Source organism: Pholcus phalangioides, unplaced genomic scaffold, assembly GCF_987345545.1.
Source record: "Pholcus phalangioides strain wild (caught in Gottingen) unplaced genomic scaffold, Ppha-v1.0 ptg000008l_1, whole genome shotgun sequence".
Taxonomy (NCBI): Eukaryota; Metazoa; Arthropoda; class Arachnida; order Araneae; family Pholcidae; genus Pholcus; species Pholcus phalangioides.
The window spans coordinates 35,748,073-35,773,516 of NW_028301601.1; the positions used below are offsets into that span (position 1 = coordinate 35,748,073).

A 25,444-nucleotide genomic window follows, 5' to 3' on the forward strand; every position below is an offset into this window, starting at 1 on the left:
GGAAAACTTATGGAGTAAATCTAATTAATAGAGAGAAATAATAAACACATAATACAAGTCAAAATTGAACTGAGATAGGGCTGTGAAATCCCTAAAACATGCTTTCTTTATTTTTCATAGATGGCAGCACAAAATTCGTGACTGATTTTTTCACAAATCAAGTAATGCAGCATAAAAAGGAAAAACCGAATAACACTATATACGGCTTCAAAATATAGGATTCTATGTGACAGTGATTCCCAAAGTGTGGGTCGGTTCCCGGCGATCGTGAAATGTTCTCAAAAATGAAAACGTCCGAAACAAATTTATGTTCACTTTTTGCAAATGAAGTAAAAATACGTCAAAACTAACAAATGCCTCATCTCTCATCTGAACCGCTGTTTCCCATGTATGTGTCATAAAATGTAATTTTATCAAATTATCTCTACTTTGAAGGACAACAACTTGGGACAATAAATTATTTTAATATAGTTTGAAAAACATAGATCTATATCGTGAACCTGACAAAGATCTATATCTGATTCTCGATATAGATCTGATATAGATCTATCAAAGAAGACATAGCTCTATATCCTGAACATGACATACATCTATATCGTGAACATGACAAAGATATATATCAGATACATAATATGCTGATATATCAACATATTGTGTGCCTTTAAATAAAAATATTGCCTTCAAATAAAAATTTGGAGAAAATTTAAAGTCGAGCGTACAATTTTTTGTTTTAATGGAAATTAAAAACATTTGAATGAATAACTTTTCATATGAAATTTTGATTTTAATAGGATTAATTAATTATGTAATTATGTATTAATTAATAACATAATTATGTTGATATATCAAAACTATTTCATCAGTTATAATTGAATCCTTACTGTCTATGTTTCACATCGTAGATGTTGGTATTTTAGGAGGAGCAAGAACTTATCCACCGTAACTTTAATTGCCACTTTATAATTGCACATATTTTTTAATTTAGAAAAATTTGCTCTTGTTTTTCTTGTATATGTGTGTGTTTTTCTTAAAATTATTTATTTTTTAGATCCATATTTTGAGAGTTTTAACTTTTTTGTGTTGTATATTTTTTATTTTGTTTTATTAGCATAAATTAATAATTTTAAATAAATAATCAATATACTACACAATACATTAATTTGTTTCTCGTGTTATATGTAATTTCCTTAATTACAATATATTTTTTTCAATTATCTGCCTCAAAATGATAAATATGTCTCACAATTTCTATTTTGTAGTTTTTGTGCATACATGAAAATGAATAAATTTAATTAAAATACAAGTTAAAAAACCATAACTTGTAAACTAATGTAATAATAGCATCCTGTGCCAGTGCTGTCGTGGTGGGTGGGTAAGATACGGAGTTACAGATGGGAAGAGCTCAGGGTACATGGGTTCAAACCCACCTACAGAAAAATGCGCTTTTTTTGAAATTAATTTCTTCTGAAATAGCGCCATCTATCGTTAAAAATTGAAGTATTTTAATATATCACATTCACGATATAGATCTATTTATTTCTGACTATGCCTTTTTTAGCTAGAACGATATTGCAAACTGAAATTTTGCGATATAGATCTATATCTTTGTGCTACTTGGGGACACAAAGATGAGATGTGAGTGCACAGGAGAAAAAAATTTCTACATTTTAGTTTATGAACAATTAGTAACGATAGAGCATCATTTATGAATCGTTTTTAATGATGAATTCAAGTCATTTTTAAAATAGTGAGAAGGAGCTGAAATCGTGGGGATTAAAACATTAGGAGAGATGGGCAAGATATATATATATATATATATATATATATATATATGAATATATATATATGAATATATATAAATAAAATAACGTTTAAAGAAATATTGTTTCGTTAATTAACGAAACTAATTTTATTTTATTTATCGTAGATTACACATAAATTAAAACATTCATTAACAAAAATAATCCCACAAATAGGGAAAAATAATGTCCCGGAAAACGGTACACATGGTCATTGTATGTACGTTGATCCTTGTCAAAAGAGGGTCACGCTTCAAAAATTTTGGGAAACACTGCAAAATTGCTCAGAAAGAGTGAAGGGAATGATTGAAATGGATTCTGAGAACGGAGAGACAGGAGAGAAATATTATACAAAGTCTAAACTTTAAATTTTCGCGCGATATGTAATCACAAATCATAATTTCCATCATTACCGGAGATCACTCATTATTACCCACCCAAAGACAATTTAATCACTTTCCGTCACCAAAAAAGAACGCCAAGAGAAATCAGTAATTTTGGATGCAAGAGCGATGGTGGTTTTAAATGCAACACGTGGTTGTTTCTCCCACGCGAAAAGCGACGTTGCCTAGTGCCGAAGAGGGTCCCATAAGAAAAAGTAGCGAAAAACTTCAGCGAAAAAAACAAATTGTGTTACATTTTTATGCATGTATCACCATTTTTAAAACCAAAGGATCTGAATATCGTATTCATCTTTCAGATTATTACATGCAGCTTTATAAAATATTGATATTAGGAATGTGCACCATAAAGGCACGCAGGTTATTATTAGCTACCTTCGGAGCAGCATTCATTTAAACTTACTGAAACATATCTAATGTAATTACAGGCGAGGACCGTTGTGTAAAGAGTATGGATTATAACGACAATATCGATATAACGAGTCATTTGCAGGTGATTGTGAAAGAGTTAATGTTGCAAAAAACATCCGCTTATAACGAGAAGTTGGTTACAACGACATTTTTTTCCCCTTGATTGTGGACTGTCTTTATAACGGACTTTTCTACTGTGTAACTATTTTGTTGTGTGGGCGTATGCAGTATTCTTCGTGATATTTTTTCTGGTGCTGATATCTGGCTTTCAACCTGGAACTGAGAACTCGACAGATATATGTCAGAACTAATTGTCTCCAACCTTTCCTGTTTACCCTTGAAAATTATCATTATCAGATATGCGAAATAACGAGCATGCAACCTTCAAGTTACAATTTTTTACGTTCAGGTGTGTTTTTAAAAACTGATCTCATGTACGGTTCTCTCTCTCTCTGTCTCTCTCTCTCTCCCCAGGGATTCCCTATAAAACATGCACAACGATTTTTTATTAATCCTTTCAAACATCATCCTTTTAATTTTATTAAAAATAGAGTTTAAATGCAGCTCTTGGCAAGATTTTCAAAAATAGGAAACTTCCCGGGACTCAACCACGGGGAGGTGGCTGCAAGTTCGAGTCCCAATTAATTTTGTTTTTAATTTCTTGTTAGAAAATCCTGGAAAAAAATCTAGTTTGAGAGAATCGGTTTAATGCCTTCATCACTTATTATCTAGTTGGAGCGAGTTATTGCAGATTACTAAATATAATCTTTAAAAATTACTCTAATTGAATTATGTTAATGAGATTCAAAAAAGTTATGCATAATTAGATGTCAGAGTTTGGTTAAATTTGAATTGATTAAATTAATTATTTCAAATGTTGGGGTGAAACTTAAAACGACTTTTAATTTGAAATTCAGATTAATTTATTTAGGTTTAATGTTATTTATTTTTTTAAAATTTAGTGAAGGTCAATTTAAATGCTGCCTCCCCATGAAATCCAAAATGTGTTCTTTTTTTATAATTTGCATACCATAAAAAATGAAGCTGTTAAATTACAAGTTCAGAACACTAAATGTGCCCTTCATGCAACAGGAATAAATGAAAATGATCCTGCAGACCCACGGGGTCCGTTGAAAAACACTGCTGCACAGTGTGCATGGTATTATATTTCCTGCAATTAAGTTAGACATTATAAATTTTTATCTTATCCTGCAATATTTCTTATTCTTGAACTTCGTTTTCTGTAGTAAATTTTTAAAACAGAACAGTTCAGAAGTGCGTAACAGGCATTTATTAAGTACTCGCCTGTACATTTGAGGTCAGAAAATATGATTATGAGCGGGTTTTGGCGTAATAAAGATATTTTGATGGCATGGTTGTAAGGTAGACTGTAGAGCTCCGGCCTAAATGGTTTTTCTGTTATCCGTCCGGCCCTCCTCTCTGCCGTATTAGTCGGCAGTCTACTGTACCTGCATTACCGTTTGCATGATATATATACAGTGATCTAAGGAATACCATATTAGAACACAAAAGCTAAGGAATGTACCATGGGTCATCTCCCGGCAGTAGTGATTGAATCATCTTTCTGGAAGTACTACATCGGGATACTAAGACTATGATGTATATGGAGCATAAAGGGTACAGTACGAAATAAATAAACAAAATAATTGCATTAAAAATCAAGTTTAAATGCAGCTCTTGGCAAGATTTCCAAGAATAGGAAACTTCCCGGGACTCAACCACGGGGAGGTGGCTGCAAGTTCGAGTCCCAATTAATTTTGTTTTTAATTTCTAGTTAGAAAGTCCTGGAAAAAAATCTAGTTTGAATTTAAGTTTATTTTAATTACCGTGATTGAGTTGGTGAGAGAATCGGTTTAATGCCTTCCTCACTTATTATCTAGTTGGAGCGAGTTATTGCAGATTATTAAATTTCATCTTTAAAAATTACTCTAATTGAATCATGTTAATGAGATTCAAAAAAGTTATGCATAATTAGATGTCAGAGTTTGGTTAAATTTGAATTGATCAAATTGATTATTTCAAATGTTGGGGCGAAACTTAAAACGACTTTTAATTTGAAATTCAGATTAATTTATTTAGGTTTAATGTTATTTATTTTTTTTAAGTTTAATATAATTTATATCACTTAAAAACGAAGTAAATACTCACCTATACTTACCTCAACGGAGTACTTACCTGTATTCGTCTAAAAAAATCTCCTCACGAACCGCAGCAAGCACCGCTGGAAACGAGATGGTCCGTACCTCTTTGGCTTGGGATCTGAAACGAGATTAAAAAAGAAAAGAAAGAGAGAGAAATATTAGAAATAAAAACAATATTAAAGACAGTGGCGTACACAAGGATAAATTAGCCTTTGGTCTGTTATGATGTTGTTCCAATCGGATCTCGGTCCAGGACGAACACTTGTCCACCTGAAAATGAAATCTGAAGAGCGGATTGTGTGTTCAGAGGTGAGCCACAAACAAAGACTTAAATATATACAAAATCAGTGCAAAACAGTCATACAGTCAATAGAAATGGACTCATAAAAGTACGTTTAAATAATTTCTGAAGATTCGTTAGATACAACTCAAAACTAGATTGCTTTGTTGGGACACATTTTCATTTGACCAACCCGAATAATGGAACAGACATTTTCTCAGATCATCATATTAAAAACGATAATCTCGCTCGAAACTTTTCGATATGGCGCTATTATCGGGATCAATATTTATGTTACAGAAAATTAATCATGATGAATGTACTACTTACTGTAACGACCGAGGTACACGCAGACGCGGGGGTCTGCGACCGGGTTGTGGGGGTCCTGAAAATACAAGACATGAGACGTGAACATGTTATCAGAGCCGATTTCAAAATCACAGAAAAATTTCTCATATTAGGATCATAAGCACATGATTTTTGAAAATTTAGAATTTGTTTTGTATTGCATAAAAGTTAAAGCTCAACTCATAATAATGACTATTAATACTCTTATTCGGAAAAAAAAAGTCTCATTTGACATCGGGTATAAAATCTAATGAAATAGAAAACAACGCATAAAAAACAAAATTAAGCCACAAAGAATGCAGAGAAAAGAGCTTTTTGATAATGTGAACTTACGTAGGTGAACACCACCGGTCGTTCTTCGATTGTCACCGTCTTCTTCTTCTTCGGTTCCGGCAGCGGATCCTCCTGAAAGAATATCGCAAAAATGTGTTAAATTTGGTGCCATAATCTAAGTATCGTATACTTATATAATTATGTTAATAACAGAACCAAAATCCGCTGATATATCAATACCGATATGATCTATCACAATGAGCTTTTCGACTCTCAAAGAATTCTTGAAGCATCAATATAGTGATAAATAATTCACCGCAAATGGAATTAATTACATCTGAATAAAGTTGTACACTTTTTCGAGCATAATTCAATCGTACTGAAGCACTAATGGCGATCATGAGCAACTATTACAAGTACGGTACTAGAGCAGTGGTTCTCAAACTTTTTAGCCCATGGCCCCCTTTGGATAATTTTTTTATTCTCGTGGCCTAAGGGTACCCTATACTCATCCAGGAGCAAGACCCTGACATATTAGATTGAATTTAGTCTAAATTGTATTAAACAAAAAATTTTATGACTGAGATCCATCACAAAAATCCCAAGCTAGGTACGGATCCGGAAGAGGGGGGGGGGGTGATCATACCTTCCAAGTGCCGAATCATGGGGGGAAAATATGTCTGTGTAAAATAAAAGACGGATCCAACTAAACTACGCAGTTATAGCGTCGCTCACGACACATCATAATTTTGCGCCTACCCTGTACTACAGTTCTCTCAGTGAGCTTTCTTCTTGTGGGCCGTTTTCTATGCATGACCGTCTCACCATCATGGGTCCTCAGGCAAAGTGATGTTGTGGGGCTCTCACACTCAGTTGAAAGTATACATACTCAGCTTTTTTATATACTTTAATACGAAAATTATGGTACTAAATCTAATCATGTAGGCCCCCCTATGAGCATGACACCCATGCCTACTGGGTCATGCTCCCACGGGGAAATGCGATAAGTTGGCCCTGATTACGTGAATAGCTCTACTGGATTCTGAAAGTAGTAATATTTTTCCCAACATGTTTCTCTTGAAAACGTAATTTCTTCACAGCTCTCTGTGGACCCCCTTCACGACTTGTGACTTGACTTTCATCTCATTTTCACCCATAGAAACCTCAAAATATCCGCAAAGGGGACGTATGGCCCGAGGCTGAGAACCGCTGCATCAGAGTACTACATCACGATTGTGTGGCTAATTGCATATGCTTATTGTACAACAAATATTAGCACCCTTGAAAAGTAATAACACACAAATAAAAATAATAATAATGATTATTCAGCGTTTTCCCATGAACGAGGAGCAAGATGTCATGATCTCATGACGGAAAGGTCATATGCTCTCTTCGAAACTTTGCAAAACTACAAGAAATACATCAATAGAAGTCAGTGTTTACAATAAAACAAATCACGGAAGTGTATTTTCTCAGCATTCATAATGAACATCTAATTTAGTCAAAAATAAAAATTTTAAGCAGTAGAAAAATTACCTCTTCCTTCTCTACGACGACCTCGACGACTTTTGTCGGGACCTCCGGGGCCTCCTACAATAGGAATGGAAGATTAGAGAGAGAGTCTCACACTCGAAGCAAAAATCATAGTCAAATCCAACGATTGAAATTTAATGAACCTTGTGATTTCAATCAACTGAACAATAATTATTTCAAGATATAAAGCCTCAATTACTGTGTTTTCTCCCCCCCCCCCGCGCATCACACGACGTAGAAATCGAGTGATACCAGCATTACAGTGGGTCCGATCCGTTCCCGTCATGCCGGAAAAAGCGAGGTTCAAGAAACATCAAAATATGTATTCAGCCAATTTAATTAATTTTTAAAATAAAGATAATCAAAGTTTTTTTTCTCGATATGTTACCCGAATTTCCGGCATGCCGAGAAATACAGATATTACAGTAATGTGTGTTCGTGTCCCCTCTCGCAGTTTCCCATCATACCGGCTAGTTCGAAGGGTATACAGTTCAAAGTACAGTAAAAACCGTTTAAGTTAGACACCTATGCTTCTACTGCAATGCAAGAAAGTTAGTGAAGATGTCTATAGAAATAGAGGTACAGCGTTGTGGGTGTGCGTGGACACATTCCCTGTTAGAGACTTATTGAAGGCTCCATTTAAAACAGTCTAATGTAAGGAGGTTCATGAAAGAAAGATTCAGTTTCGTCCAGCTAATAATTAATTTCATCTAAATAAAGTTGTACACTTTTTCGAGCATAACCCATGAATCATACGAAAGTAGTATTAATGGTGTGGGCATGGTCAACTGTTACAACCATAGCACTAGAATAGGCCTTCTACATGAGGATTGTGGCTAATAATATATATCTATTGTGCAGTCAGTGTTAGTAAGTTGAAAAGCAATAATAGACTAATGAAAATAAAAATAATGAATATTCTGCGTTTTCCGATTAAATGAGGGCCAGGATTCATGATAGAAAATGCATGTTCTTTTAAAATGCAACAAAATTACAAGAAATGCCCCATTACGATTCAGTGTATATATATATACAGAAGCATAAATCATGAAAAACGTTTCGTAATAAATACCTAATGAAATGAAACTTCAGCGATAAAAAAAATACCTCTTTGACCTCCTCGATATGCTCGAAGCCCGCCACGACTTTGTCGATGACTTCTGTCAGGACCTCCGAGACCTCCTACAGTAGGAATCAGAAGTTTAAAGACTTCCGCCGAAGCAGGGTAAAAACAAAACTATAATAAAATTTAACGATTGCAATTAAATGAATCTCGTGGTTGCAATCAATTGAATGATAATTAAAGATTTAAACAGAGGGTGCTCAACCTTTTTGAGAGTGCGGGCCACTTCAATGGTTTGTAAACGCCTCGCGGCACATTCACATCTAAGTGATCTGTGAATGTGCCGCGGGCTGCTTACGTAATCTGGAACTATTCCGCTAGTCACTTTAGTGATCAGTAAATATACTGCGGCTCACTGAAGTGATCTGGTAATGTACCGCACTCCACTTAAGTGATGTGGAAGCGAGTGATCTTGTGATGTGCCCTTAATTCATTTTTACAAAATTAGGTTTGAGGTCGAAGGAGGCCACATCGGAACACTCCGAGGGGATAAATTTAGCCTGTGGGCCATGGGTTGAGCATATATGACTTAGAGCCTTCTGTTACCCTTATTAACCCGCATTACACGGCATGCCGTAAAAATCGATGAACACCAGCTTTTGAATCTTGGTGTCAGGTCTGTACTCGGCATACCAGGAAAAGCGAAGTTCAATTTTGATCACAGCATGCATTCAGCCTATTGTTATGAATTGTTAGAATAAAGGTATTTAATTTTTCAGAATTTATGCAATAATCTTTTGCAGAAATCTGGGTTTTCAGAATATTGTTCAGAATCTGTTCCGGCCCGCAGGCGTCCCCAGTTGTTTTCCAGCATGCCGGTTAATGCGGTGGGTATAAGGTACTAAGTACAGTAAAACCAGTCTAAGTTAGACACCCATGGACCTATTGAAATCTAACCAAGTCATTGAGGTGTGTAAGAAAGATATGCAAGTATAATATTGTGGACATTCTCTGTTAAAAAAAATTTGGCAGGCTCCATTTAAATCGTACAATATAGGAAGGTGCACAGAATACTGAGGGTGCTTAAGTTCACAGGATTTTTCGCATTACAAAATGTGTTGATGGTATTAAAAACTACAAGATTTACAAAAACCTATACTTTTCAATACACAAATCATTATGAATGAATTCATTATCACAAACTGATATCGGATTATGATACTAAATTATTCGGCAATTTAAAGAAGGCACTTGCCAGGTTGATGACGGTCTGGTCGACGAGGTCCTTGACCACGGATAACACGTCGTCGACGAGCTCCACGGTGCTCTTCTGCGATATAGAATCGTCCGTTTGGTTATTTTTTGTGAGTGGATGACCCGAACATGGACGCGACTGATGATAAATGGAGAAAAATTAAACACCGAACCACATTCACGGCCCAGTTTGATTGTTTTCAGGGCTTAGAACAAGGCCGCGGCTCGGTGGTTGAGAAACGCTGACTTAAAGTATGTGCAAACATATGAATGATCAAAATAGCGACCTAAAAAGCAAGGGATTACGTCAATGATCGTCTAAAAGAGTGACCTAGAGAGTTTGTGAGCATCGGATTGACCTGGAGAACAAGGGTCTAGGTCAATGAGTTACCAAGAGTGAATGCAAGCATGCGAGTGACCAAGAGTGATTTAGAGACATAGGCATAGTTAAAGGAGAGGATACCAAGCGAATTATAGGACATTATAGCACAGAATGAGTGGTCAAGAAAATTAAATAAAATTTTAGAAGGGTGGCAAAATGGTGTGGGAGAAAAACATAATAAACATAAAAACATAAATAAATCTATCTCTACTGGTGACCGATTCAAGAGCTATTAGTACTTACGACTTGATCGTTGACAAGATCGGTGATGAACGTGGCGACGTCGACGGTTTGAGCGACGACGTCCTAATAAGAGCGGAATCGCAGTTGTGATTGACTAGCATTTTATCATATTACTACTTCATGCAAACATGAAAACACATTAATTTTGAACGATTTATTAAACTTCAAAACTCGTGATATTTATGAAGAATAATAGAGCAAAAATTACTTTCTATTGGCTTTTCTATCAGTTCAAAACATTCCACAGTGAATTTGTTTTATGAGTCGAGAAATATTATATTCGCGTGGTCACGTTAATCTCTGTCTGTTCAATTAAATAAGTGAATTGATTTCTAGTCGAGGCCGAACGCAGTGGGATAAAGAACAAACAACAATAACATCGGGACATTTTTACATTGAGTTTTTAACGGTTTTTAACATTGAGTTAGACGTCAGCAATACTAGAAAAGATTTTTCAACAAAAATGTTAGTTAATAGTTAACCTTACCTCCACGATGACGGGAATCTCCTTGACGTCCATCTTGAGTGTTGATTCCATCTTTCTCTCTCTTTCCGCCTTCTTTCTCTTTCTCAACTTCTCCAATAAATCGAAGCGTACGCTCCAAATAAAAATCGCTCAGGTAAACCTGAAAGTATCAAGAACAGAAATCACTAGTATGATAGCAGTAATTCGCAGTTCTGAACCTCTGTTGAGATTCGAGCTCCTTTTATGCAGGGCCCACTACTGTTGACTCCCATTGTTGAGACAACAAACATTAGCGAATTTCGAATTTTTATTGAAACAATGGTCTAGTGTGTTTTCCGGTCTATTGAATTCTCCAAATAGTTTTTGAAATTTTCGATTAATTTAATATAGAAAGTGTCTGAAAATCCATATTAACCGTACTATTTCGATTAATGTACAGTATCTAGAAACCCCGTTGGCGGCGTAGTGGTGGTGGTCTCGGCTGTCTTTGGTTTTCCAACTTCGAGGAGCGAATGCGAACAGTTTTCCATTCGAAGAAGACTTTCCGCTGACAGCAGGCACAACATCAACATGATGCTTACGTAACTTGAAAAACTCAAGCATTTACCGTCTTCCGTTCAAAACACGAAAGACGGATGGCAGCACGACAAGAACACTCAACAAGACACTATGAATACATTGTCACAGTTATATACACTCACAACATAGAGAAAAATGTAAGTCCCGAGCACCATGACAAACACAAAATTGAAATCGCGGACAAAAGAAATTTCTGCCAAGAAACTTATTTTACTGATGAATGCCGTTGATTTCTTCGACAAAATGAATTCGTTTAATGCACAACGCGATCGGAATCTAAAAGTCTGCGTCTTGCTATTTATTTGACATTGCGGTGGATTTGGCGGTTATTCACGCTTATTATTATTATTATTGCTATAATGTTTTCACTTCCCTCCACACATGAAATCTCTATTTAAAAACTTTTAAAGCGTATTATATACTTCTATACGTTGTCAGTGGATCACAAAGTGAAAATGAAGTCACGCATTACAAAAGCTCAAAAAAAAAAAACCAAAAAAAAAAACATAGTGAATCTTCTTTTTTAACCTCTTCGCTTAAAAGTGATTGGCAATAAATTCAGATGATCTCCATTTGACAAATCGGTGATAAATATGGTAACCTTGTCCTAATCAAACCGCACGTTAGAAACAGGAAAAGAAGGAGAAGGACAAAAAATTAGAAGAGAAAAGGAAGGAAAAACTAAACAAATGAAAGAGTAAAACAGTATAACAGATAAGTAGATTTCTCTTTTCACCCTCACCCAACCTGTTCTCTTGCACTCTTAAATGTATACAGGGTGTCCCGTAAGTGCTAATGAGACCTTCATCTCATCAACCGTCCGTCGTAGAGGTATGATTCCAGTTTAAAAAATTCTCAATAGTCGCTCAAAAATTACCCTGTACCAGTTTTGGGAGTGGAAACGCAATGTGTAATAAAAAAATAAATCTTAATTTTTATACTGCCCCCCCCCCCCATACTCTCACATCCAATTAGAAAGCTGTTGTCCTGTATATCCTGAGGCCAACATAAAAAAAGATCTATGTTTCTAAGGGCGATATTCTCTGAAACATTTGAATTCGAAAATCGGAGTAAAGTTATAAAACAACAGCTAAAACTAACGGACAACGATCCTCTCCCTCATTTATGCTGCCCTTTCCCAGCTTTTCTCCGATTTTTGAATATTTCAGCGAATATTGCACTTGGAAACTTGAATTTTTTTGTTGGCCTCACGAGAGACATGGAAACAACTTTTGATTTGGAAGTTAGAGAACAGGGGGAACGTATAAAGTTTAAATTTTTTTATTTTGTTACACACTGTGTGCAGTATTCTGCGTGATATTTTTTCCGGTGCTGATATCTGTCTTTCAAACTGGAACTGAGAACTCGACAGATATATGTCAGAACTAATTGTCTCCAACCTTTCCTGTTTACTCTTGAAAATTATCATTATCAGATATGCGAGATAATGAGCATGCAACCTTCAAGTTACAATTTTTTACGTTCAAATGTGTTTTTAAAAACTGATCTCATGTACGGCTCTCTCTCTCTCTCTCTCCCCCCCCCCCCCAGAGATTCCCTATAAAACATGCACAACGATTTTTTTTCATCCTTTCAAACAAATGAACACGTTCCGAAAAATTTCAAATAAATTTCAAAATTTCGATTCTTCTCTTTAGGAATTTGTTCTTATGAACACGATCTCTTAAGGACTTTGAACATTGTCTGGACTGAAATATATGGTTGTAAACTATTATTGACGTCAGAAGATTCCTCTATCATTTGCCACCTAACTATTTTTTTTTCCCCCAAATGACACCGGCGCACAACTGATTCTTAATCTTGAATGTACTATAATTTTCACTAATTTTCAAATTTTTGTCCTTCTCGTGCAACTAAGTGGCATGCGCGTCGCAGATTCACCACCCTTAGTGGGAATTTATCTTTATGATTGAATCGATTGTTTGATGATCATTTTCGAGCATCCTTAATTTTCTTTCCGAGTTCTGAAAACCATAGAAAACTACTTTTGGCCAAAGACCACTGTGGTATCACCTAGCTTTCTCAATGAAAAGACACCACGAAAATACCCACAAGACTCGCATCGTCTCATTCTTCACCATCATATACTGAAATTCGATATTAAACCTTGAGAGATTTCTAAATAAGCTAAAATTGAAAAAGGCTGGTTTTAAATAACTAATTTCAAGTACGTTATATGACGTACTTATTTGAAGTCAATAGCATTTGCTCCAGACAATCACATACACTTCATCAATAGTTACCAGAGCTAAAGTATGAGAAATATTTAACTATTTTCGTCTCCTAATATGCTCCTATTAAAGCAATATCAACAACCGATATATTTATGCCGATAAAACTCCGAAGAACAAAGAAACTTTTCCGAAATAATAGGATTTAATATTAAAAATTCAACTTTTCCTCTTTCAAAGTATTCGATCTGAAAGCCTGAAAAATTATTAGCATACGGAACACTATCCCTCATTCGGAGTTTCGTATCCTAATATTTCGTCAAAGAATTCCGATTTGTTCCGTGTCTGTCATCTCTTGATACAAATATATTTTTCGTAGGATCGTCTTACACGTCTGAATTTTTAACGCACTCCAGAATAGCAGATGCGGAGTTTTACTTATTTATTATTCTTATGACGAATGCAAACATATATTCTTGATTTCCATAACTTCCTAACACTAGAATGACTGGAATTTTGAACTACCTTGAATGGCGGTTATTGGTCATTTTGACCGCAGCAGGAAAGAATAAAAATAAATTATTTTTCTTTACCGAAACTTCTTAAAACACTATCTATTCAGTCTCTTTGACATATTTTTGCAATAAAGCTTCGTTCGTGTTCCATGTTTTTGGACAAAAGGGCTCGTTGTGACAATGAATAATCCCGCATTCTTTTGTACTTTAAAAAGAGGTTTGCTTACGATTTTTTGAGCATTTTGCAATTTGTGGCTTCACTTTCACTTGACAAACCAATGAAAATTTTTGAAATATGAAACACTTGAGAGATTTGCATCTTCTCTAAATGAATAATTGCATGTCCGGAATAAAAAAAAAACACAAATAATCGGGTCAAATCCTTGTCAATGTAACATACGTAGATAAGACAGCTTTTCGATGCCGATCGTATTGTACACTGAGAATTCATTTTCTTCTCTTCGCGATTTCAATTTTTTGTGTGCATATTACACCAAACTTAGATTTTCTCCATTCATCTACTGTATAGTTATTGTTTTACTCAGTTGAAATTATAATGTAAAGAATAACGACTCCCCACATCATTCAGTAGGGTCGATAGGCAGGGATCTTTGGTAAGGAAACCGGAGTCTTTCTTTATAGTGAATTTATAGTATAAAGGAACAAAAATTATAATAATCGTCTCGGCCACAGGGTTGGAGACCTCTCCGTGGGTAAAAGCGTGAAAAATTAAGATTCCTTTCGTCGTGTGACATTGCACCAGCGAATGCAATGTAATGAAACATAGACACGCTAAATGAATAGAATAACACACGACAACGAGCTTTTCAAAAGTGTGTCTTTGAATGGTACAAAATGAAAACTGGGGAAAAACTAATAACACGATAGAAGATCTGTTCCTTTAATATTAATGTTTACATAAGAAGTTTTTCCATTTCAGCATGTTTTCCAATGATATTTGTTAATTACCTCTGTACGGTCAAAATGACCGCTACCGTCGTTCTAAGTAGAACTTCATTTTACCAATGAACTAGATAGATAGATAGATAGAACCGCTCACAACCCCGGACTTATACCAATGAACTAGGAAACCTAGAATATTCATAATTCGGGAACTTAAGATTTCAGAATTTCTTCAACAAGATGAGAGAAGTCCACAAATTTCAACATCCTGAGATGGACCGTTTGCATATAATCGCCTTTCAAAGTAGCTTTGCGGTCAAAATGACCGCATTTGTCGTTCTAGTGCTAAGAGAGAACGTGCCTTCCATGTCTTATTTCTATCAAAATACCAATATAACTGGAAAATAGCTTAACACTGGCGGAAGTTTTAGCCCTTCCCAAAGTAAGCGTGCCCCTAAAATTTGCCACCTACTGTTTGTTGTTTGTTTACTCATATGGGCTCGACTCATAGTTATTCAGATTGATTCTTATACCTATTGAGTTCGCTCAAGCTGAGGCATCTCCATCATGTAACACTAAACATGTCCACTTTCAACTAAATAATTTTTTTATGGAAATTATTTAAAACAAATTAATTGCATTGAAAAAATGTATCAAAAAATTTGAAAAATTACTGGAGAAAATGATATCTGAATACTATTGTTGAAAACTTTTTTTAGACTTTATAATAATTCTAGCGCTATAATACCCGGTGCTGTATTTCTCTGTATAGCATTGAAAAGAAGTGAAAAACGATTATAAGGAATAAACATGTCTGAGATCTATTGTTAGGGAACCACGGTAACCAAAGTAAATCGAGACGAATGATTTGCATACCCACCGGTGTACCACTTTTACACACAGTAACGTGTAGGAAAAAATTGCGACCGAAACCAAACGTCGTATAAATGTGAAAGTCATATAAAAGAGGTTTGACTGTACGTCGTACCTTCCCAATAGCGGATACTCCTCGTTTGCGGACAAAAGTTTTGGTCCCATGGGTGTCCACTACTGCACTTACAAATGCAAATACAAACACATAGGCAACAACACGCTCAACGAGGTGGCTAAAAAAAGATGCCCATAAAAATAATGATGCCAAATATAACCAAAATACAGCAACCCAATATAAAAGCATATATGACGAAAAAAAATAAATCTTTATTAATACTAAGCCCCGTAAAAAGATTTTTGTTGTCTTATTCTATTCTAAGTATGGATAGCTTCTTTATTTTTCCCCCCATGTCTAGTCCACTTCTTTTTAAACGTATCAAGTGGGCTGGAATTCACGACCCCCAGGATGTTAGCTATTCCATTTATTAACAACCCTGTTAGAGGTAAAACTCCCTGCGACACCGCAACCTGGAATTGTCCCTTACCAAACGATACTAATACTTCATCGAACAAAAACTCCAACAATATTTCAATCTACTGTCAATAATGAACTGCTAAAAGATACTGGGGTTCCCTTGTCGAAGAAGTTTATTGACGGTGTATTAATGACTCATGGTCCACCCCTATCCATCGCGTTGAAAATTTAGAACACACCTATCAATGTACACATACTCAAGCAATCAAGTTTTTCTTCATAGCTCAAGTCTTGTGCACCAACAAGAGTACGCGTAAGTCTTCTCTGCATCCCCCTCAACCAAGTCTATGTCTCTCTGTAGGTATGTTCTCCAAAATCTTACAGCATACTCCAGTCCAGAACGAACTAAGTCTCACGAAAAATCGAAGAATCACTTTAGGAAAGACCGAAGAGACCTTTTTAAGAATGGAACCGAGCATTCTATTCAATTTTCTGACGACCGCTGAACAATTTTCAGAGAACCGGAGCCGCTCCTAAATCAGAATTTCCAAATCGGTGACGCTAGTTGCACCCGGGATAGTAATACCATTCAACTCGTAAGTGCAACCTGCGAATGTGCGTTGTTCGAACCAAAATGAGCGACTATGCACGTATCAACACTAAAGATCATACTCCATTAATTAGCCCATGGTGCAATCATATTTAAGTTTGTCTGGAGCATCTCCCTATGGTTTGAATTCCCGACTACCCCCCCCCCCTCATTAGTTTCACGCCATAATTTGTCAACAATCCTATCTATACCTTGATTGAGTTTATAGATAAAAAATGAAAAAAGTATGGGCCCACGGACAGTGTCATGACTCCAGTCTTCACACCTGTCCAATCAGAAAATTCCCCGTTCAGACCCGTTGCAACATATCTCTTAACCGCGTTTCTGTTGTTGTCCCAGTCACATGTAAAAATGCCTCAATAGTTTACCATGTTAGTCCCTATCGAATGTCATCTGGAAATCAAGATAAACTACGTCGACGCTTTTGATCTTTTACCTAAAGTATTAGTCTCTTGATCATTTATTGTCTTTTTTTGTCTTTTCAAATTTTCATTTCCAAAAAACGTCAGTAAAAAAAAACTTAAGTTACAAAGCACCTAAGAAGGTTAATTACATTATTTTTGCAGAAATGATGTTGCACGTGAAAACTGTTAAGTATGAATGAAGTTTTGTAGCACTCAGTGTATTTTCGGTAGCATGGGAAATTATCTTTCCTTCACAGTGTGAGAAAAGAGATTTTTATCTTATCTAGAATCCAAACTACTAGACAGTATTATCTGTAGTAAATATTCTGTAAATATTTGAGAAAAGTATTTTGTGATATGATTTCAGATTTCAGCGCTTGATCCTTGTGTTTGTATCTACAGCACGTACAGAGATGTCACCGAGCATTAATACACACTTATCTGAAATATGCTTGTTCAGAAACAAACAAGTGTTTTATGGAACTTCCGTGATTCAGAATCCAATGTGACGAAAAATACTTCAACATTTATAATACTGATACAGTTACTGAACAGAATTTCTGTGCGGATAATATCAGTATTTCCCGAATAATGGCAGTTTATATTCCTTATTTTTGCCATTTATTGAATTATTCAGTCATTTATATTCGCTGTTGGAAATTATTGCGTAGAATTAAATAGCATATTTTAAAAATATCGAAATCGAAATGGGATTAAATATCGATTATTTGCAAAATGTTTTTCCGAATTCTTTTATTGAATATTTGCAAATGTTGTTTTCTTTTCCTTTCGAAAATCCAGCAGTTTCCTTATACTTGAATCAATGTTGGATGTGCAGCCGTGAAGCCCCGAAGAATTAATTATTCCAACTTTGAATGAGAGTGCTGCTAACGGAAATGGTAATCATGGAAGAAATATTTGATTAAAACTGATCAAATATTTGAGAAAAAGTTTTTTTTCCTAGAAAAATCGGAAATGAAATTGAAGAAACATCAGTTATTCGTCAATATATAAATAAGGATATTTCAATTAGATTACATTTATGAAGTACATTATCTCATAGACGCTATTTCTTTCTCTCCATATGTATTATTATAATGCGCCTGTTATGGTCTGATCTTATGTCTGTTGGGAATATAATTCATTTTCTTACCATCTGCACTTGTCATGATCATAATACAGGACGTTTACAATTAATGCTAAACTTACAAACATCCAAATTTTCAGGATATCTTAATGAGACCATGAGAGAGAGATTTAAATAATGAATTTTTTTTCGATTTTGGACCATCAGATCGCATTTTCATTTTCTCCACAGTCACTATAACGTGTTCACCAATCTACAATCGATCACGTTCACTAGAACGGGCGCTAAATAAGTCTGACTAAAGTTAGTTTAATTATACATCCTGAGGTGCATTATAATTATGCTGACACGTAATTAGAATTATACACCATGGGGTAATTATAATTATACACCATGGGGTAATTATAATTATACACCATGGGGTAATTATAATTATACACCATGGGGTAATTATAATTATACATACTGACACTACTGAGACCCATGTAGCACCCGTTCTGGTGGGCGTACTCTATTGAAACAAGGTATATACGTGATGAATGCCGCAGTAAATGTGATAAATGTGGTTATTATACATTATAACAGGTTATTATATATGCATACTTAACAAGTACTTTGGGTACGTTTTTTTTTTGCAAGTTTGAAAATTTCCCAAAATTTATTTATTATTTTTTTCCTAATGTATTTATTTAATTATTAACTTTTATCGGCAATGATGTGTAGTACCCAAGCATTATTAGTAAATGTGATATATTTTCCTAAATTAATCACGTTTACTGCCGCTGATTATGCATAATACCCAAGCGTCGGGTCGTTGGTAAACACATGATTAATCGTACTATATGATATACTACTCATGGTATTTCACACATGTATTGCATTGTTATATCGGGGCACGATCGTAAAAATCCTTATCATTATAGTGGAGTAACAGATGCAGGCACATTTTGAATTTTTTTTTTTTCATATTTATCAAAGTTACCAACTACGCTTGAATATTATGCATAATCACAAATAAAGGCGATAAATTCAAAGTATTTTCAAATACGAGTATACCGATGACGCTTGGGTAATATGCATAATCTCCGGCAAAAAAGTGATGAATTTATCACACTTATCAAGAAGATTGGTAAGTATGTATAATAACCGACTGTTATGTATAATAACCGGTTTATCACATTTACTGTAGCATATACATCATGGGAAAAAAGAAAATGCATTAGAAAAAGCCACTCTCTCACCAGGTGATAATAGACATCATGTGTTATTAGCTCTGCATCATTAATGTTATTTTTTGGAACAGACGTCAATCTCTCTCTCTCTGAAATTGAGCATTTTTGCAACTCGTGGTTATTGCTGTGCCTCTCATGGAACTTTACTATGCAGTTGCACACGTCCCACATGCCATAAAACGGCCCTTGATAGGGTTTGGCACGGAGATCGATCAAAGAATGCTCGAAATTGCCAGTGACCGCACACCAGGGCAGCATGTCTAGAAGAGCTTAGGTAGAAATTTAAAGTGAGTTAAAAGTGATCACATGGATGGAATGTAGACGTTTAAAAATTCAAAGGATTTACACAGAATACCTTCATTTCATAGCCTCATGTATCCTCATCCGGACTATCATCTCATATCCTCAAAGTCGTATGAAAGTCCTACAAATTTATTTGATTCATCAACCCCTTCTCAGAAAATTGTTTTTCCCCTAAGCGCTTCTGTTTTTAGCTAGCCACCCATAGTATCCCTTGCTGAATCCGCATCTTTTACCTTCCCCCCACTCTATTCATTTCTTATAAATGGCATACATTACTAACTTCGGGAAACGCTGACAAAGACCGACAGGTTATCGAACCAGGAGATATCTGTTGGCATTTAACTATAGTTGGGGGCGGGCCAGTGGTTCTCACACTTTTGCACCTCACGGCTCCCTTGACTCTGTCAATGTTCAGCCGCTACTAAGTAGAATCGTCTAATGAAGGACTACACTACGACCATAACGAAAGGTTCACGTCAATGTTGATATTGAATATTGAGGGACCGAAGACACATCCCGCATCTCATCTATATACGCCAATATCAAGAGCTCACCGGGACACTCCTGATATGACTGGTGACGCTTACTTGGCGAAACACTGGGACAGACTTTGGTATCGTTGGGAATTTTTATAAAACACGCCTGTCAAAGTATTGAATCAATTGGCATCTGGAATGACCGATTGTCAGTCAATAAATGACTTATAATTAACTTCAATAACTCTACCACACCGATGAGACATATAAAGGTATGCAGGAAGGAAACTCCGAGAATATTTCTTTTCTACAGCGACCTTGCATGGCCATTTGCAGAGGCACATTTATGGTTTTGCCGTCCGTGGTCTATACGAATTTTATATTTTGCCCCTTCTCCCATTCACACCTATTTTGTCGAATTCGCAACCCTGTGTTATAACCCACTTGGCCTCCAAATTCATACACAGAGCACCAGTTCTAGGTGGAAATCTCTTTTGGTTCCTCAACGACATGGTTTCTTGCTGCATGGGCCTTTTTTTTTATCATTTACAAGTTTGCATATGCTCTGGATCATTCTTTTGGTCATTCACATATTTGTACACGCTCTTGGTCACTCACTGACCTGGTCCGTTGCTCTTTCGGTCATTCACGTGCTTGCAAACTCTCTAGGTCAATCACTGACTGGTCAGTCCCTTACTGTCTCGCAGAGGCGAATTTATTTAGGGTTATACAAATTTTGGCGCCCTTCTCGCTTCCATTAATTTTCTTGGCCACACTTTCCCTCAAATTTGCCACCCCTCTGAACTTGCTGAGCTGAGCTATATCCTGCGCTAACCCCCCCCCCCCCCGTAAGTACGCCTCTGGCCTTCGATCTGCTATGATCATTTCTTACAGAAATGTTGAAGGTGGCCTGGAACTAACTAATTAATTTTGAAAAAAATCTATGAAGTTTTGAAACCAAAGCACATATTTTAGTTTGCATCTTCATATTTCTGCCAATATAGCGTACATCAGTGGATCTCAAATTTTTGTCCCCTCCCCCCGCTGCTCTCTCACCGTATTAAACGCCTATCCACGAATCCATAGTAGAGTTTAACAAAGAAACGCTTTAATTCTTTTACCATCACGTACGAAATATTTCGTCCAAACGCAAGTGAAACAAATTCAATATCCAGCTCTCTGTTTTCTTTTCTCTCGACTCACCATTGGCAAGTTTTATTGTAACCCTATGAAATGAAGTTGTTTCTTTCCCACCCCGTTGTTCCCATACTCCTGTTAGTTTTTCCCACATAAAATGCACCCTTTTACTTTCTACTACATACATGTGACAGCGAAATAGAACACGTAGGTTGAGGGTGGAAAGATAAATCTAATTTATGCTGACTTATCTACTACCAGCTGTTACCTCGCGTAGATTTGGTAATCTGAAAATTGAACTGCGATGATGAGCTCCCTATATAGCATTTTAACCACTCATGACTTCCCATTGGGGGTTGAGTTTTGAGAAATCCCGTCTCAGTGTGTCTCTATACTATAACATGTAATATTCATTGAATTCCATACGTATAGCTTCAGTGGTTTAAGCTCAGCGATCATTGGCACATATAACCTATGAACTGCCCTTATGAAGCCCTTAGGTGTCGAATTTCGAAAATAAAAAAAAAACCTTCTTAGTGAGTCTTTACATCCCGAAGTAAAACTACTGACTGAATATCATATTTGAAACTTCAGCTCGTTGTGATTTCTCTATATAACCTCTATGAGTCCTTCCCTTATAATGATATCTTAGGGGTCGAATTACGAAAAACCTCCTCTTATTGAGTCTTTACATCATTAAGTAAAATTACTGACCGAATTTTATATTTATATTTTCAGCAGTTTCGGCTCAGCGATGAATGTCCCATTTAATCTTTGAACCCCCCTTATGATCCTCATAGAGGTTGAGTTTTGCGAGAGGGGCCATTCAAGTATTACGTCAGCATATTTTTAGCCATTTTATTACCCCCCCCCCCTTGTCTGTAAAATTTTGTCAGCAGGTTAGAATATTTCATATATTTGAGAAGGGTGGTTGATGACAAAAGCAACCTTCAAAGCCCCCCTCCCCATTGTCATCAAAAGTCATCAAACCCGAAACCCCCCCTCGATGATGATGTAATATTTTAATGGCCCCTGATCCATTGGTACTGAGTCTCTATATAAAAAAATACTGACCAAATTTAATATTTATAACTTCAGCGTTTCCGGTTCGGTGTGATGTCTCTACATAACTTTCGAACTCCTTATGAACCCCTTAGGGGTCGAATTTTAAAAAAAAAACCTTCTTAGTGAGCCTTCAGTCCAGAAATAAAAGTATTGACCAAATTTAATGTTTATAGCTTCAGCGGTTTCGGCTCGGCGAAGATGAATCGGTGAATCTGTCAGTGTGGCAGGGCATGACATTATATATATGTTTATGTGTATAGATAGATTGTCTTTAATTTTTTCTTAATCTCCTTCTATTTTTCCCTATTTGCCCCTTCTTTCTTTTTCTAAGTGCGCTTACGTTAAGACAAGGTTACCAAATTTATCACCGATTCGTCAAATTTAGATCATCTAAATTTGTTGCCAAAAGCACCGACAAAGGAAACGTTTCGATATCTCTCTGAGATGGGAAGAGGGGTTTGTCCTGTCCTTCAATGTTCAATACCAAATGCTTGTACGTGAGGGGGGGGGGGAAAGCAATGAAGATCCAAACAGACGCATATACAACCATTGACACCTCACCGTGACGCCACAGACAAAGGTTGGCAACACCCTCTGGATCCACGACGCACACTTTGAGAACCAGTGGTGTGCATGATTATGTATAGCATGTGTGTTAAGAACTAATTAAATGAACAAGAAAAACGATGGCTGATTTTGGGCAAATTTCACTGTATTTTATTACGCAATGTTCTTACATCTTGGTTACACATCGTAGTTTGCGGATATTTCCGGGTGTCGCTTAAATTTTTCGATCAATATATTTCTTATCGTTATTGCAAATTTAAAAACATTATTTGAAAGACAAGATGATCACTAAGATCTACAGAAAATAATCAACGGCTGAAAGTTCTCCAAAATATCGGGTAGATTAAATAAATATCGATTAATCGATCAGTCAGTCTTTCGATATTTCGTTCGCTTGATGACCCATCGTCTTATCTGATCTGCCGACCCGTGGTATAAGAGCTCGACCAACTCTAGGGTACATGGCCCTCGTTTGAATACTAGAGTCAGCTCTGCCTACTCTGGGTATCAAGGCTCGCTTTTCGTAGTTCGATTCCTGAGTCCCATATTCATCTGCATGGACTTTCTTGCCGATCCTCGGGTTGAACATACCGCGCATCATCCTCGCCGGCATCATCAGGACATCCGTATCCGGTAGAGTGTAGTAAGGGATGTCCCTCGGAGGAGATGGGAATTGCAACTGCTGTTGCGTCCACATATTCTTGTCGTCACCGGCGGAACCCTTACCGCTCTGCCTTCCTTGTGATTGGTTATCCTCTTGGTCGACCGACCTCTTTCGTCGACCCACCCTGGGTTGGAACATTTTACTGGCACGCTTTAAGAACGGGTTCGTTGTCATGTCGTACGTATCGCTGAGCCAATCCTCTATGTCCGATAGGGAGTCGTCGTAGTCGCTGTCAAGAGATCGGCCGATCCGTGGAAACGGTATGAGACCCTGTCGTTTGCCATCCGTGCGACCAACTCTAGGAAATGGCACCAGGCCCCCAAGCCGCTTGTCTTCTACGAAATCCCATATGCTACTCCGGCCGATTCTAGGGAAAGGATACAGCTGCTGCCTTTTCTCTTCTTCGAATATTTCGTAAGCTGCAAAACACAAAAAAGAAGATTTATATTAAGATCCCGGATTATATACGTGCCAAAAATGTGGCAAAATATGCACTAAAACATTGAAATATGCTCTAAAAATAAAGATGTCTTCACTGAAAAATTAATACGCGAAAAAATGAAGACAAATCCATCTAATAATGATAGGGGATGTGAATTAAAAAGTGAAAAATATACGTAAAAATGAAAGTAAAATGTATTCGAAAGTGCCGAAAAATGAAAAAAAAAAATCCACAAAATTTAAATTATTCATCTAAAAATGTTGAAATATGCATAAAATAAGAAAAATGCGCTTTGAAATTTCTTCAATATACGGGAATATTGAAAAATATAAGTAAAATGAATAAATATACATTTAAAATTGCTGAAGTTTTTCCAAAAAGCGAAGATATGCAAAAAAATGAAGAAATAGAAACTGAATGAGAATCTCATTAAGTTATTTTGTTTTTAGCTAATAATTTCTAAAAGCAGCTGTACACTTGTCGTGGAAAAAGCCCATGCATATTCTAATGCACAAAATATTTTTTCTTCTCGTTACCATTTCTAACTTCAGACACTGCGTTTTACAGAAATGCTTCCATCTATTGAGTGATGTTGAAAAATCTTTGAATGTTTCTCTTTATTTTTATGTATCCCATATTACATTACTTATAACAGTTTTAAAAATATGAATTTTTAAAATTGAGGCATTCATGTATGCAAGCATTGTACAAATAAATCTGTTATATTTTAAAACAGATAAAATGATCAGAAAAAAAAAAAAAAAATCTCTTGAATATATACTCGTGAGCCATCTATACGTCATTTTAAGAACTTCATGTTGAAAAGGCTATTCAGGTCATCATAGGATGATATGTAGGTAATGGGAGCAATCTGAGGGTCGTTGGTTTATCACAGAAGACAAGCTTCAATTGAGGTCCCTGGGCCACCTATTTTAATATTAATGTATGTACACTGTAATCAAATGTTCGCACGCATTCCAATTTAATTTTTGTCCACCTTTTTGTTCACAGCAAAAAGCAATTACTGTTTGTTTTCATTCCTCATTTTTCTTCACGTTTCTGCATACCTTAAAGAATGAGTAACGATACTTTAATGGTCATTCTTCCAGAAACTTTGTCTCGCATTCCACACAAAATATTATCGGACTGTCTCTCGAAATTCTTCCCGAGATCGAGCATTTCTTTAATCATATTTTCTACTTAGCTACTGGGATTTCGAAATTATTTCCGACTAGGTGACAAAACCGATTCCATTTGACGAATTCTGTGTATAAAATCTCAATTGATGGGTTTCCAAAATGGAAG

General features: G+C 36.0%; 1 protein-coding gene across 1 annotated transcript in view; it reads right to left on the reverse strand.

The window, feature by feature from the left end:
* Positions 1-23,164: 23,164 nt before the first annotated feature.
* Positions 23,165-25,444, reverse strand: part of LOC149084221 (uncharacterized) — a 32,374-nt gene continuing 30,094 nt past the window's right edge. The window contains exon 2 of the mRNA XM_089235459.1: positions 23,165-24,116. Coding sequence (XP_089091585.1) covers positions 23,404-24,116 — 713 coding nt within the window. The 3' untranslated portion in view covers positions 23,165-23,403. The remainder of the gene's footprint in view (positions 24,117-25,444) is intronic.